At 43.0% G+C, this 14076-nt stretch overlaps 1 protein-coding gene across 1 annotated transcript in view; it reads left to right on the forward strand.

Moving 5' to 3' along the window:
- arid3c (AT rich interactive domain 3C (BRIGHT-like)) overlaps window positions 1-13836 on the forward strand; it is a 78518-nt gene extending 64682 nt beyond the window's left edge. Inside the window, exons 4-8 of the mRNA XM_082555326.1 lie at window positions 1087-1270; window positions 1864-2108; window positions 7968-8216; window positions 10010-10099; window positions 13406-13836. Of these exons, the coding sequence (XP_082411452.1) occupies window positions 1087-1270; window positions 1864-2108; window positions 7968-8216; window positions 10010-10099; window positions 13406-13572 (935 nt within the window). The 3' untranslated portion in view covers window positions 13573-13836. The remainder of the gene's footprint in view (window positions 1-1086; window positions 1271-1863; window positions 2109-7967; window positions 8217-10009; window positions 10100-13405) is intronic.
- The last annotated feature ends 240 nt before the right edge of the window (window positions 13837-14076 follow it).

Raw genomic sequence — 14076 nt, forward strand, 5'->3', positions numbered from 1 at the left:
GTGGGCAAAGGTAGCTTAGCTGCTGCCCAGCAGATTGTCCTGAGCCAACCGCATCCGGTTGATGGTGGGGAGTGTGTGGTACAGCATCACTTCCTGTTTCTGTTACAACACACAGGGGTGTTTTTGGTTACCTTACCTGTGTATTCAATTTTATAAATACCGTCTTGTTTCTATGGACGAGGATTAGAGCCACTGGAAAGAGAAAAAAATGGGAACATCCTATTCTCCGAATTTTGAGATTAAAGTCAGAATTCTGAAAAAAAAAAGTCTGATGCTTCGCCTCGTCCATCACAGCTGTAAAACTCAGTCTTACTCGTTATCATCGTCCACCTGGGCCTTACACAGAGTTTCTGTCTGATTTTTCATCTGATTTAGTGCTCAGCTCAGATAAAATAATTATCTTATCTTAAAAACTTCATATCACACCAACAAAGAGTTTGCTGCCACACTGCAGGCTTACTTATTGATTCTAGGATATTTAAAAGTAGGAGGGAGGCAGAGCCTTCAGCTTTCAGACCCTTTTGGTGGAACCAGCTCCCAGTTTGGGTTCGGGAGGAAGACGCCCTCTCTATTTTTAAGCTTAATCTTAAAATTTTCCACTTCAATAAAAGTGGAATAGGGTTGGATCAGGTTATCCTGATAGGCCTCGTCTGCTGGGGGATTCCCATAATGAGTGTTTCTTCTCCGCTTGCCTCTTTTTACTATTTGTGTTTATACATCTCTTTGAATTTAATCATTGTTGACCTGTGGCTGTCTTCCAAAGCATGTCTTTATCCTGTCTTTGTCCCGTCAGGAACGTCTTTCAGGATTAAGAACTCCATCTGCTAATAAGAGACTGCTCATTTCTTTGTAGGTGGTTAAAATGATGAACTCAGCAGGGGATCAAACACTCATACTGTTCCCATGTATGCATGACTAAAACAGTGTGCACATATCAGGCTTAGAAAAACGTTCTTTTATGTTATATTTCATGTTCCTGTCAGACATTTTCCTGGGTTGGGATAAATAAGAAGGTACAGACACGTATTGATGGAAGGAACCTCAGTTAATGGAATTGATTGTGAAAATAGTGTTTGCTTTCTGCAGGAACTCCGGTGAATCGGATTCCTATCATGGCCAAGCAGGTGTTGGACCTCTACATGCTCTACAAGCTTGTTACAGAAAAAGGCGGCTTAGTGGAAGTCATCAATAAGAAAATATGGCGGGAGATCACCAAAGGCCTTAACCTCCCTACCTCTATTACCAGTGCAGCTTTCACTCTCCGAACACAGTGAGTACAAGAACAGCTCACCGGTCATCTGGGAACTCTGGATGACCAACTCATTATTTTTTATTTTTGCTTATTTTAACGAGTGAAATTTAGATTTATTATGTATTTTTTATTTTCCTTAATTGCAAAGAAAGAGCTGGGTGTCACAGCATAAAAACATAAAAGGACTATTTGGTCATAAATGTGATATACACTGTTGTATGTTCATTTCAAAATTATTTTTATCTACTTAATCACCTCTTTTCCTCTATAAAACTTTGTCTTTGAAGTCAAAATCTAGTCAATATGACGTCTTTCTTCAAATATGTTAAATTCAGAGATTATTTTAGATGAGTGGATCCTTAACGTCCCACTCCTCACACACACACACACACACACAGCTGTGTGTGTGTCTATTTTAGCACTCTGCATCACTGTAAAAATAAAAGGACATCAGGTCCTTGAGCTTCTCTCAGATGTGATGAGAGGTAAGCCGAGGGGTCTTCATTTAGTCCCACCTTTCTCAGCAATTGAAAAAAATGTGACATTAAAACAAAAACAAATAATCAAAATAGTCACAAAAAATCAGGAAATCATTAGCATCTGTTTCGCAGGTATATGAAGTACCTCTACCCGTATGAGTGTGAAAAGCGGGGACTGAGCTCCCCTGGCGAGCTTCAGGCAGCTATTGACAGCAACCGCCGCGAAGGCCGAAGGCAGAGTTATGGCTCAGCCATCTTGAACTGCTCTCTTATGGGAAGCCAAAGCCTTCTGTCCTCACCAAAGATACAGATGTCCCACCTACCCATTCCTACTCACAACAGTGGCCAGATCTCCCAGGTTCCTGTGATCAAGAAAGGTAAGAGACAACAGCAAGGTGTAAGGTGGTGACTAGATTTTACCGTCATTTTATTTCCTGCTTTCTGCTGCATTGTTTACTCAACATGAGTTGTAGCTCAAGGACCTGATGTCCCTGTTTTTTCATTTGCTCTTTTCCTAATTTGTTATGCTAGGATGTTTATCTCTTATATGCATCTGTCTGCATCACAGTCATAGACCTGGTGTTGTTGCTTGACACAACCCCCACCCAGCACACACACACAAAAACACAAAATAAAAATCCCCCTGTGAGTATTAAATTATATGTTTATTGAGAGGGATCAGCTCAAAGTGTTGCCATAAAGGAGAACACTTGTCCTTTCATTCGGCTCCAAGAAAGCATGCTGCATGCTTTGCTCCAGTTGATGCCAACACAACCACAGACAGTTACTGTGAGTCCACTGGGTTTTGTCATAAATCACGCCAACACTTCGGCTACCTTCTGAAACAGCGTCAGCAATCATCAGTGACGTCACTTGCCCTTAAAGCAAACCTTCATACTTCATAACTTCTTACTGGATTTCGCGACACATGCTCTGAAACCTCCACACAGTGCGTCTCTAGCTCTTTCTGTTTGCCTCTGATGGAAACGTGTCTCGTGTTTCGCCTGCGCTGATTCCTGGATTCCCTGGTGTGTGGTGAACCAGCGTGATGTGTGAATATATTCACTGTAAATAAACTGAACTTTGCGTTTATTTACGGTGTTTTTCTGCTTTCCAACTTCCCTCTGTCACTGATATTTCAGATTTCATCTGTAAGTCAAATCCTTTTACTTGTCAGCGAGACCCCACTCCTCTGCTTCCCCTCATATCTGCTGCCATCTACTCTTCACTTACCACTGAACTGTTCCTGCCGTCTTCAAAGTTGCTGCCATCACCCCAATGCTGAAAAAAACAGGCTTAGATCCCAATCATTTTGATAATTTACCATATCTATCAAAAATTCTCTAAAAGATAGTTGCCACACAACTCCACTCATACTTAACTAACAATAATTTATATGAACAGTTCCAGTCTGGTTTTCGCTCCTTTCACAGCGCTGAAACAGCGCTAATACAAATACCCAATGATCTTCTCGTGGCAGCTGACTCTGGTTTACTCTCCATTCTTATTCTTCTCGATCTAAGTGCTGCTTTTCATTCTATCTCTCACTCAAATCTCCTCAGTAGGCTCGCCTCCATCGGTCTCTCCCATATCCCACTAGCCAGGTTTAAATCACTCAGTTTATTCGACTTAAATCCTTCACTTCTCAGCCCTTTCCTCTGGTCGCAGGCGTGCAGGGATCTGTCCTGGGGCCTCTTCTTTTCATTATCTAGCTTCTTCCGCTTGGACACATTTTTCGTAAATACAGTATCCATTTTCACTGCTATGCTGATGACACCCAGCTTTATCTGTCCACTAAACCTGATTCTGCTCTCCCCCGTCCTCCCTCACTCCTGTGTAGCTGAACTAAATTCATGGTTCTCTTCTAATTTTCTCAAACTCAATAGTAACAAATCTGAGCTCCTCCTGGTCGGCTCTAAACAAACACGATCCACAACTAATAGCTTTCCTATTACAATCAATAACTCCAAGAATTTCTCCATGTGTGAAAAGTCTGGGTGTCATCCTCGATAGTACTCTATCTCTTAACTCACACATCAGTAACGTCACTCGGTCTGCATATTTCCAACTCCGTAACATTATTCGTCTCCGTCCTTTTCTCTCCTCGCATGCCGCTGCCATTCTTCTTCATAGCCTGGTCACTTCCCGGGTCGATTACTGCAACTTCTTTCTGGTCTTAGTCAAAAATCTATCCATCAGCTTCAACGTGTCCAGAACTCTGCTGCTCGTATCATCACCAGGACTCCTTCTGTGCACCACATCACCACATCGTTGGGATTCAGGGAGGGGGAGTGTGTGTCTGTGTCAGTCTGCAGCCTCCCACTTCTGCCACCCATCCATCGTGTATGTAGGGAACGTCCCTCCAGGACAATCGGGCTCTCCCGAACACTCCTCGTTAAGAAGAGAGCGTCAAAATGCACTGAGGGACCAGTTGATCTCTTTAGAGAACAAGAGTCCTTTAGAGTTTTTCTACAAAGTTTAAACGACGAATTAAAGAATGAGTTAGCTGCTAAGGAGTTAGCCGCCTCGCTGGATTGTTTTATTGCAATGTGCATGAGAGAAGATGGCTACATCTGTGACCAAAGAAGAAACAGAAACGCTCTCACTCTCTCCTTCAGCAGAAATACTGTGGAAATGGCCGGAGGCAGAGAGAGGGATCTGATGACAAAGGGGGAGCAACCAATGCAGCTTGGTGGCGTTTGCCTCCCTCTGAGCACAGAAGCAGGTTAATGTAGCCAGAAAGGCAATTTCATTGATTCTTTCATTGGAAGACTTTTCCCTATCGTGGCTCATGATACGTTCAAAACTCTCATTACACACTTGCTCCCACACACTCCGAGCATTAACTGACTCCATGGTAGAACGACGCTCTGGCTCTGAAGCTCTTCAAGTAACACTCGATGGACTTCCTGATGTAACTCATAAGATCCGCCTCTCTCTGCGTCTCTTATATTTGTTTGAAGAACTACTTACTCCACTGGTTCTGGGTCACCCCTACCGTTTCCTGATCCTCCATCCTCATCTCCAGACCCATCTGTTCTTCCCATTTAACACAGTCTGGCTGAAGTACTTTGAAAGGATTTGGCACTATCTCTCCCCCTCATAGAATATATGACTCCTCCTTCCCAGTGCTTCACTTTCCACCAGACAGCTGTATAGCTTGTCTAAACCTGAATGGGGGGTGGGCGATGAAAAATACTCATTAGCTGCAGGCATCATCTTCCTCTACCCTAGGTTCTTGTTTTTTAGTTGTCAAGAAGAAAGACAAAGCCCTGCAGCCCTGTATTGACTTCCTCAGGTTGAACAAAATAACTGTTATAAAAATATACACTGCCTCTACTGGCATTTGCTTCCAAGCTGTTACAGGGAGCCACCATTTTCATCAAACTAGAACTTTGCAATGCCTATCATCTGGTGTGGATTAGGCAGGCGGACGAATGGAAGACAGCCTTAACATCCACCTGGGCCACTTTGAGCATCTGGTAATGCTAACACTGTGTTTCATGGTGAACAATGTCCTCCAGAATTTCATTAACCATTTAGGTTTTGTCTATGCAGACAAAATCCTGATCTTCTCCTGGTCCCTCCAAGAGCACGACTCCCATATCCTGAGTGCCTCCTTAAAAACAAACTGGCTAAGTGAGAGAAGTACAAATTTCACATTCACACAGGTTCTTTCTTCCGGCACATTGTTGAGATGGAACACCTCAAACCTGAACCAGCTAAGGTGCAAGTAGTGATCGACTGGCCAGCTCCGGTTAACAGAGAATAGCTAGAAAAGTTGCACCTGTTTGGGTTTGTGAGCAGGCTTCCATGATATGGCTTAGTGTTTCATGCCCTCTTTAAAGCCTCTACCTACACCGCTCACCCATAGTCCCATATAGCTCTTGACCTTTGTCACTGGTTAACTCCTCTAGGTAAATAACACAGCAGTACTTACCACTATTGATCACTTCTCCACTTTGTTGCTCTGCCCAAGTTTCCCTCTGCATTAAAGATCATGCAACTCCTCCTCGACCATGTTTTCCGGCTTCCCTCTGGACATAGTGTCTGACTGCAGAATACTTCTGCATTCGCTTCACAAGTCTGATGAGAGTTCTGCACTGCACTCAATGCCAAGGTCAGTCTGTTCTCTGGCTTTATCCTCAGACGAACAGCTAAGCAGCAAATCAGGTATTGGAGGCCGTCCTGTGCTGCATTGCTTCTTCTAATCAGTCCACTTAGAGCTCCCAGCTGGCCTGAATAGAATATGCCCATACCACGCCTTCTTCATCAACCGGACTATGTCCCTTTAAGTCATCTCTCGGATACCAGCCTCCACTCTTTTGATCTGGTGAAGGTGAGCACTCAGTCCAACTGCATCTCCGCAGATGCCGCTGCCTCTTGAAAGCCACCTGTGCCACCAGGAACAAAATAAGCACCTAGCCGATCGCAGCAGAATCCCAGCAGCCATCTACTGTCCTGGTCCAAAGGTTTGGCTCTCCACTCATGGTTTTACCCGTCTTTTCAAAATACAAACAACTGCCCCCTAAATTTATTGGGCCTTTAGAGTTAGATTCCATGGTTAACCATGTGTCTGCCCATCTCAAGTGACCCCACAACATAGAAATCCACAAAGTCTTTCATGATTCCCAATTAAAATGTGTTTTTTCCAGTCCGTTGTGCCCATCCTTCAGACCACCACCGCCAGCAGAGTCATTGATGGGCAACCTGCCTTCTGAGTTACATGGATTATGGATTTCAGACACCACGGGAGAGGCATCCATGGATGGAAGGGATACAGCTCAGCTCCGTCCTGGCTTCCACAGGCCCCAGTTCTGGATAAAAACATGATTAGGAAGTGCCACTGCCGGCAGGGTGTGTACTGTCATGGTCCCTCAGTCCTCCCTGATTGATTTCTTTGGGTTTGTTTTCTATCTGTCTCTCTGGCTCAGCTTTCTCTCTGTGTGCATGGGTGAGACCTGACACACCTGGGGCAGTCACCCTCCTGATCCCAATGATCTTATTAGCAGCAACTGCTTAAAGTAGTGGCTGGCTGCCGTTCTTTGCTGTATGTTGAAGTACACAGTTAAGCTGTGGCTCTTTCTCCTCCATGTGCTTGTCCTACGCAGATTCCTGGATTCCCTTCCCTGGTGTCGTGAGCCAAATGGATGTCCCTTCCTCCCTGGACCCCTGGAGCACGATTCCCCTTTTGGATAGTGTTGTTGTGTAAATATATGCACTGTAAATGAACGCACTGAATTTTCACCTTCTGAGTCATGCACTTGAGTCCAACCTGCTCTTTTGGGCTGCAACTCCATATTTACAATAGCTTTACAATATTATATATTGATATTATTACTATAGTGGGCAGTGGGCCTTTTTAACTATAGTCACTGCGGTTCACAACATGTCACCATACACATGGAGCCTTGGGGGGCAGGTTCATTACCCAGGGGTTGGTGGGTGGGGCTGCTGCAGTATTCAGCCATTCACTGCTATGTGCATCTTAGACATTGGTACTGTTGGAGGTCGAGATGTCCTGGATCTTTGTCTGTGTGCCTCTGGCTCCGTGGGTGGGGGGTTATTGTTGCTTCCAACACTCTCTCACGCCACAAGAAGATTGTTGATTTGTGTATCTGTGCATTTTCATCGTTTTCTTTTCCAGGTACTGTGTTTTTTTTCTTTCTTTGTTTTGTTCTTACAGGTGCAGCAGTCGGTGATACATCGTGTTTTTCTATTTGTCTCAATCCTTTTATTTTATTTCTCCCCGTTTTGTTCTGCCTGTCAGTTTTATACTGTAATAACTGATACAACACTAAAGATACTTTTTCACTACACTTCTTCCAGCTGCAGGCTGCTGGTGGGCTGTGTGCTGCACGGCCTTCCTGTGATACTCTGCCACATAATGCAAAGCCCAAAACGTTTACTTAAATATACTTCAGTAAATAGAAACAAACAAATACAAATGTGTCAGATTGTTGTGAATTCATCTATAATGTAAATCCACGGAAGAAAGAAAAGGAAACAATGTATCAAATATGAAATGTTTGTTCTTTATGTGAGCAACCAAAGAGGATCTATTTATAGATCACATTTTTAATAAGAACTATTGTGTCAAATCATTTATGTGTTAAAATGAAATTTGGACAGGTGATTAGAGGAGCCTGTTTTCATCAGTATGTATATTAATGTAAATATTGTATAAGAGCAGGGACAGATCATATATTGGCTTTTTTGTTGGTTTTTTCCTCCAGAGGAACCCATGATTGCCAGCTGCCTGTCCAGGCAGGTGGCTCTGCCCATGACTCCCAGCAGCCATCCTGCTGCAGCCATGGCCGTCCAGACAGCCGCTCTGGAACAGCTGAGAGAGAAACTGGACAGTGGCGAGCCGCCACAGAAGAAGATGATGATGGAGCAGCAGAGGATCATGCAGCATGCCCTGCAGCAAAACCTGCTGGCGATGGCCTCCCAGCTACCCCTCAACATCAAACTTAACAACAGAGGTAAGAACAGTCATTTAAGGTTTGAGTGCATGCTCTTTGGTTGGTGTTGTATGTGCGTCTTTGTCATTTCTTCATTTCATTTTCCAGTTAAAACCAGTTTAAGTAAAGTCTTTAATTTCACAATGTAAACTTCTAAATTTCCAAAACAGTGTTGAGGGCATGACCTCTGTGTCCTGTCACAGCCGTCTCTTTGCGTGGCTTTGGCAATGAAACTTCTAAGGACACTAAAAAGGGTCAATTAAGATGCTTCAGATGCTCGTGGATATAATACTATCTAACGTAATCTGCTGTCCACTGAAGCCTCTGCAAGAACCTAAATGGACAAAGAAATAGATTTCCTATAGCTTAGCACTGTTGCAGCCTGTGTTCCTTTTATTGTCGCAAAGAAATCCTACAATTAGATGTTTTAGTTGTGTAGGCCGTTCCTTTCCATTCACACTAATTTTGTGTACTAAGAAGGTTTTTCTTCTTGTTCATTCTGTTTCCCTTAACATAGTTAAATTTGCTGTTTAAGCTCCTACTTCATCATCTGTTCAGTGCTTCATGATCATGTTTAAATGTGATATTTTACAAAATCCTGATACAATCTGAAGTATTTTAGTAACAAAGCGTTTAACATGGAGCAGGGTCGTACTCACATGGTGTTGCTGTTAAAGGTGTTTTGTGGCACTACCAGGTGACGTAGCCCCAAACAAACACATTTATTAACATTTGTCAGGAATGATGAGTCCAGCTGTTTTAGGACATTTCTGAACCTTGAACATGGAGACACGGTAAGAGGTGGTTAGCATGAATGAACATTTCACATAACAGATGTTCACTCAGATGGGAATTTAACTATTGTTACTAATACAGTGTGATCTGCTCACTTTATGTTTGTAGAAACATATTTGAGGCTGATTTGAGTGTAAATCTGAGCCCAACTCAAAAATGTGTCACAAACAGCAAACGGTGAAATACCTGAACCACTAACATGCACAGAATTCATCATGTAACACGTCATTACAGACTCATCAGACTCGAGATGTTTTTCTCGTGCTGATCATGAGTGAGTACGCCCTCCTGCCGTGGCTTCGGCTGCAGCCAGCGCGGCTCATGAAAATCCATAAGTCACATATGACTTAATGATAGCGGTTAAAGGAAGAATGAGAGGCCCAGCTACTCAAGTGTGATATCATTTCTGTGTGCACCAGTGCCTCGCACATATTAGTCATAATAGCTGCCTTGAATTTGATAGGTGATGGAAGAATGAGGTTAATTCCCACACCGGCCATCCAGCTCTGTCAAAAACAAACCCTGTTATTTAAGATTACACTGAAAACTATTATTATTGTCTCTCAAATGGATAAATTTGTGTTTACAGATGTTTTAGTGCAGCAGCCACCAGCTGAGATCACCGTGTGCACGGCTTGTCTGTTCTCTGAGGACGATTTTGTTCAGTTAAAAGTTTATTTTATTTGCTTTCAGGTTTTGTTTTAGAGTACTATTGACACGCTACGCTTTCTTTCTGCTGGTTTCCGTTCTGAAATGGCAAAAGTTAACGACATTTCTGTCATTTAAGAACCTGGCCAAGTTTTCCGACTGTGTTGTGATAGGATTCATCCATAATTGACATGCAGAAATAGCTGTGCCATCTTTTGACAGTTCTTTCTCCCCAGAACTCTTTAATAAAGCTCTCCTTATCCTGTCACTCTCTGAATTATCACCAATACTCTTCTTGCTTCTTCCGTTCCTTTTCTAAATGCTCATATTGAGTTTTTTTCTCTCTCCTTCTGTGCCCCTTCTCTTGACAGATGATAGACAAGAGACTGCATTGAACCTGTCTACCAACGGCATTAGCAGCATCAACATGTCAATAGAAATAAATGGAGTTGTCTACACAGGTAAATAGAGGGGCCGTTTGCTGATGTAATTGCAGGCAGGAAATTCAATAAGTTATAGGAGCACCCTGGTGCTTAGTCCTCTACACAATTTGATGTCTTTGCTATAAAATCCATCGTAATGAAGTGGCAGTCCAATAGTGTTAAAAAAGTTAAATATCTCAAAATTGGGCCTGTGAATTTGAAGGTTTATTTTCTGTCTGTGTGTGGATACAGGGAGCTTGTGCCTTGTAGTAATTACTGCATCTCTCCTTTAACATAGCCCATTCATATCATCGTGCTATCGTCTCTAAGCTCTCTGAAGTTCTCCACAGAGCTTCCAGCTGCTATTCTCAGATCACTCTGTGGATCCTCTTTCACTGGACCTCAAACTTGTACAAAGACCAAAGATCAACTTATGCTTCAAACTGGCCTCTAACATATCTGAAGGATCGTAGCTGGTGAGGGGTCCCTGCTAACTGGTCATTTGCAATTACTGGTAGATTTCAGTGTCCACAGTGTCTGCCAATCAAGTGAGAAGCAAAAATTTGCTATTTTTTCAGCACTGAACAGGTTGAATGTGTCACTGCAGTCTCGCTCTGCTAAATCTTGTTCAATTCAGTTTTATTTATACAGCACCAAATCACAACAAGTTGCCTCAAGGTGCTTTATATGTAAGGTCGACCCTACAATAATACATGCAGAGACAAACCCAACAATCATATGACCCCCTATGAGCAAGCAGTTTGGCGACAGTGGGAAGGAAAAACTCCCTTTTAACAGGAAGAACCCTCCAGCAGAACCAGGCTCAGGGAGGGGCGGGGCCATCTGCTGTGATTGGTCTACGTGTCCTCGATCAGTCTCTGTGTGTATGTCTCGATTCCTCGTTCTCTGGGTCCGTCCTGTCCTTGTGTTTCGTCCTTTGTCTCCCCACTCTGCCATGTGCTTCCATGTTTGTCCCCTGTTCTGTTGTTAAGCTTACGTGTCCTTGACATCACTTCCTCTGCGTCTCCAGGTTTTTCTTCTTTTCCATTGCGCACATTGGCCTATGAAAATATACCACACCATGCACATCATAACATGTTGTGTTATGATGTGCATGTAGTAATCTTTTTTTTTTTTTTTTTTTTTTTTTTTTAAATGACATCAGAAACAGCAGTATGCGACATTACGTGATGGCAGAGCTTCAGTTCATCCTTTGTCATTTTTTTTTTTTTTTTTTTAATAAATAGGACAGGGGGAATGAATGAGAGAGAGAGGGGGAGAGAAAGAAAGAAAACCCAAGGGGAGAAGAGACGGTGAGAAGGGGGGGGAAGAGAGACAAAAAAAAAACAAAAAAAACCAAAAAAAAAACAAAAAACTCCTGGGTCACCTGTATGGAGAAAAAACAAACAAACAAACAAACAAACAAACAAACAGAGGAGACAGCAAACAACAAAGAGCAACATAATAATAGAGAAAACAAAGCACCATCACAATAAACTAGCTAGTCATAGATATCAGTATTTACTAAGTAATAAACGATATTGTGCAGCACGCAAGATAGACAGCGCACAGTGTGCTTTGAGGCAGCAGCCAAGAAAGCTTTAGTCCGCGTCTGTGAATACCCATGTGTGCATACCTGTGTGGATCAGCATGCTTGCATTCCAAAGGTTTCTCCATGTAATGATCTGCTAGGGAGTGTGGGGGGGCCACAGCCCCGTCCTCCAGGGTGTGAAGCGGGTATGGAGGAGATCAAAACTCCAGACATCCAGAGGCCCCCAGAACACAAGAGACCAAGGAAGACCAACAGAGGGGCAGCCGCGCCACTGTCCCAGTAAGAGCTGAGGAGAGTCCCAGATGAGGGCTCACTCAGCAGCCGCGGAGCATGCATGTAGTAATCTGTTTGGATGTGCTCGGGAAAAGAACGATTATTTTCTTGCACAAAATAGCCCTGATGGCATCAGCTGACCCCCACACAGCCTCATTCACGAATTTAATTCAATTCAATTTTATTTATACAGCACCAAATCACAACAAGTCGCCTCAAGGTGCTTTATATTGTAAGGTAGACCCTACAATAATACATACAGAGAAAAACCCAACAATCATATGACCCCCTATGAGCAGCACTTTGGCGACAGTGGGAAGGAAAAACTCCCTTTTAACAGGAAGAAACCTCCAGCAGAACCAGGCTCAGGGAGGGGCGGGGCCATCTGCTGTCATTGGTTGGAGTGAGAGAAGGAAGACAGGATAAAGACATGCTGTGGAAGAGAGACAGAGGTTAATAACAGATATGATTCAGTGCAGAGACATAGGACTCCTGCTGCAGCATTTTGGATTAACTGAAAGCTTTTCAGGGAGTTTTTAGGACTTCCTGATAATTATGAATCCAGTCGTCCAGCCTGGAAGTAATAAATGCATGAAGCAATTTTTCAGCATCACTCTGAGACAGAATAAAGGGATGGTTGGCTCAACAGAGCTCTGACTTTTTGAAACCTGGGGTTGTTCTTATTTTCTTCAATCAGTGATGAATAGTAAGATGTTCTGGCTTTGCAGAGGGCTTTCTTATAAAGCAACAAACTATTTCTCCAGGCTAAATGATGATCCTCTAAATTTGTGACACGCCATTTCCTCTCCAGCTTACAAGTCATCTGCTTTAGGCTACGTGTTTGAGAATTATACCACGGAGTCAGGTACTTCTGATTAGAGACCTTAGTTTTCACAGGAGCTACAGTATCCAGAGTCGTACGTAGTGAGGAGGTGAAATTATTAACAAGATGATCGACCTCTGTTGGAGCAGCGTTCAGATAGCTGCTCTGCTCTGTGTTATGCACAAAAACAACATTGGTGTATTTTATTTATGGAGCATTATTATTTAATAAACGTTGATAACTCTGAGTAATTTCTTCATCTACATCTACGCTGCATGTTAATAAAGGTGCCTGTGTGAGATCTGGGACACAGCTTTGACCAAGAACTCTCTTTTTGTTCTTACTTTATGGCTTTAAAAAATATCGAGATATATATCGTATATCTCCATCCAGCTAGAGAATATCGAGATATGAATTTTGGGTCATATCGCCCAGTCCTAACTACTATTGCTGTAAGTTATGTCAGATTATTCCTTTTGCTTGTTAAAACAAACAAAACTATGTTTTTGTCAGCCTGTGAATTTCATTCTCTGGTCAGATCCAAAACCCACTTCATCTTTTTTGATATTACCTGTGAGGGATACCAAAATAAATCCTTTCATGCTTTATAAAAGCGTCTGAAACAAACACGCTCTGAAATCTGATGTTAGGACAGCGCAGAGTTCAAGGCTAACTTGGGCTCGATGTTTCTCCACAGGCGTCCTGTTTGCTCGGCAGTCGCCCATAGCAGGGATGGCAGGACACCATGGGAAGCATCATGGCTGTCAGACTCAGGGAAGAAGCAGCCCTACAAAGTTCCAGCCCTCCTCATCCTCCTCGTCCTCTTCTTCTTCTCTCCATGGACACCGAAACACCTCCCCCTGACCCTCCACTTCTTCTCACCTCCCCCTCCAGTCCCAGTGAGAAGAACCATGTTACTAAATCATCAGATTAACTCCAGTTTATTTCAGTTGTGGTTTACTCCACATCCACAGGTGAGCAAAGCACTGATTAAAAAGCAACTGTTGCATATAGACATCTACCTGCCCCCCACTTTTAACCTGTGTGACAGAACATTGTTCATGTCCTCAAACACATCTAGTTAGTGTGGAAAAGTTCACTCATCAACTCAACATACCACCACAGTGAGCCAAAGACTCGTACCCCCGCGCTGAAATGATGTTGCAGCTGAAACCGTGGTTTTGGTTTTTGTAACATTGTGACAAACCTCAGAAACGGACTGTTTACAGTGGATACATGAGGGACTGATCCAAAAACAAGAAGCACATCAGAGGTGAAAACCATCTGGTTCATTAGATAAACAGATACTCAAAGACTGGTGTTCGTTCACACGCTGGAGTTAAAGTGATGTGTTTACTTTCCTCTCTA

The sequence above is a fragment of the Aulonocara stuartgranti genome (genome assembly GCF_965226115.1).
Source record: "Aulonocara stuartgranti genome assembly, chromosome: 12".
Classification (NCBI taxonomy): Eukaryota; Metazoa; Chordata; class Actinopteri; order Cichliformes; family Cichlidae; genus Aulonocara; species Aulonocara stuartgranti.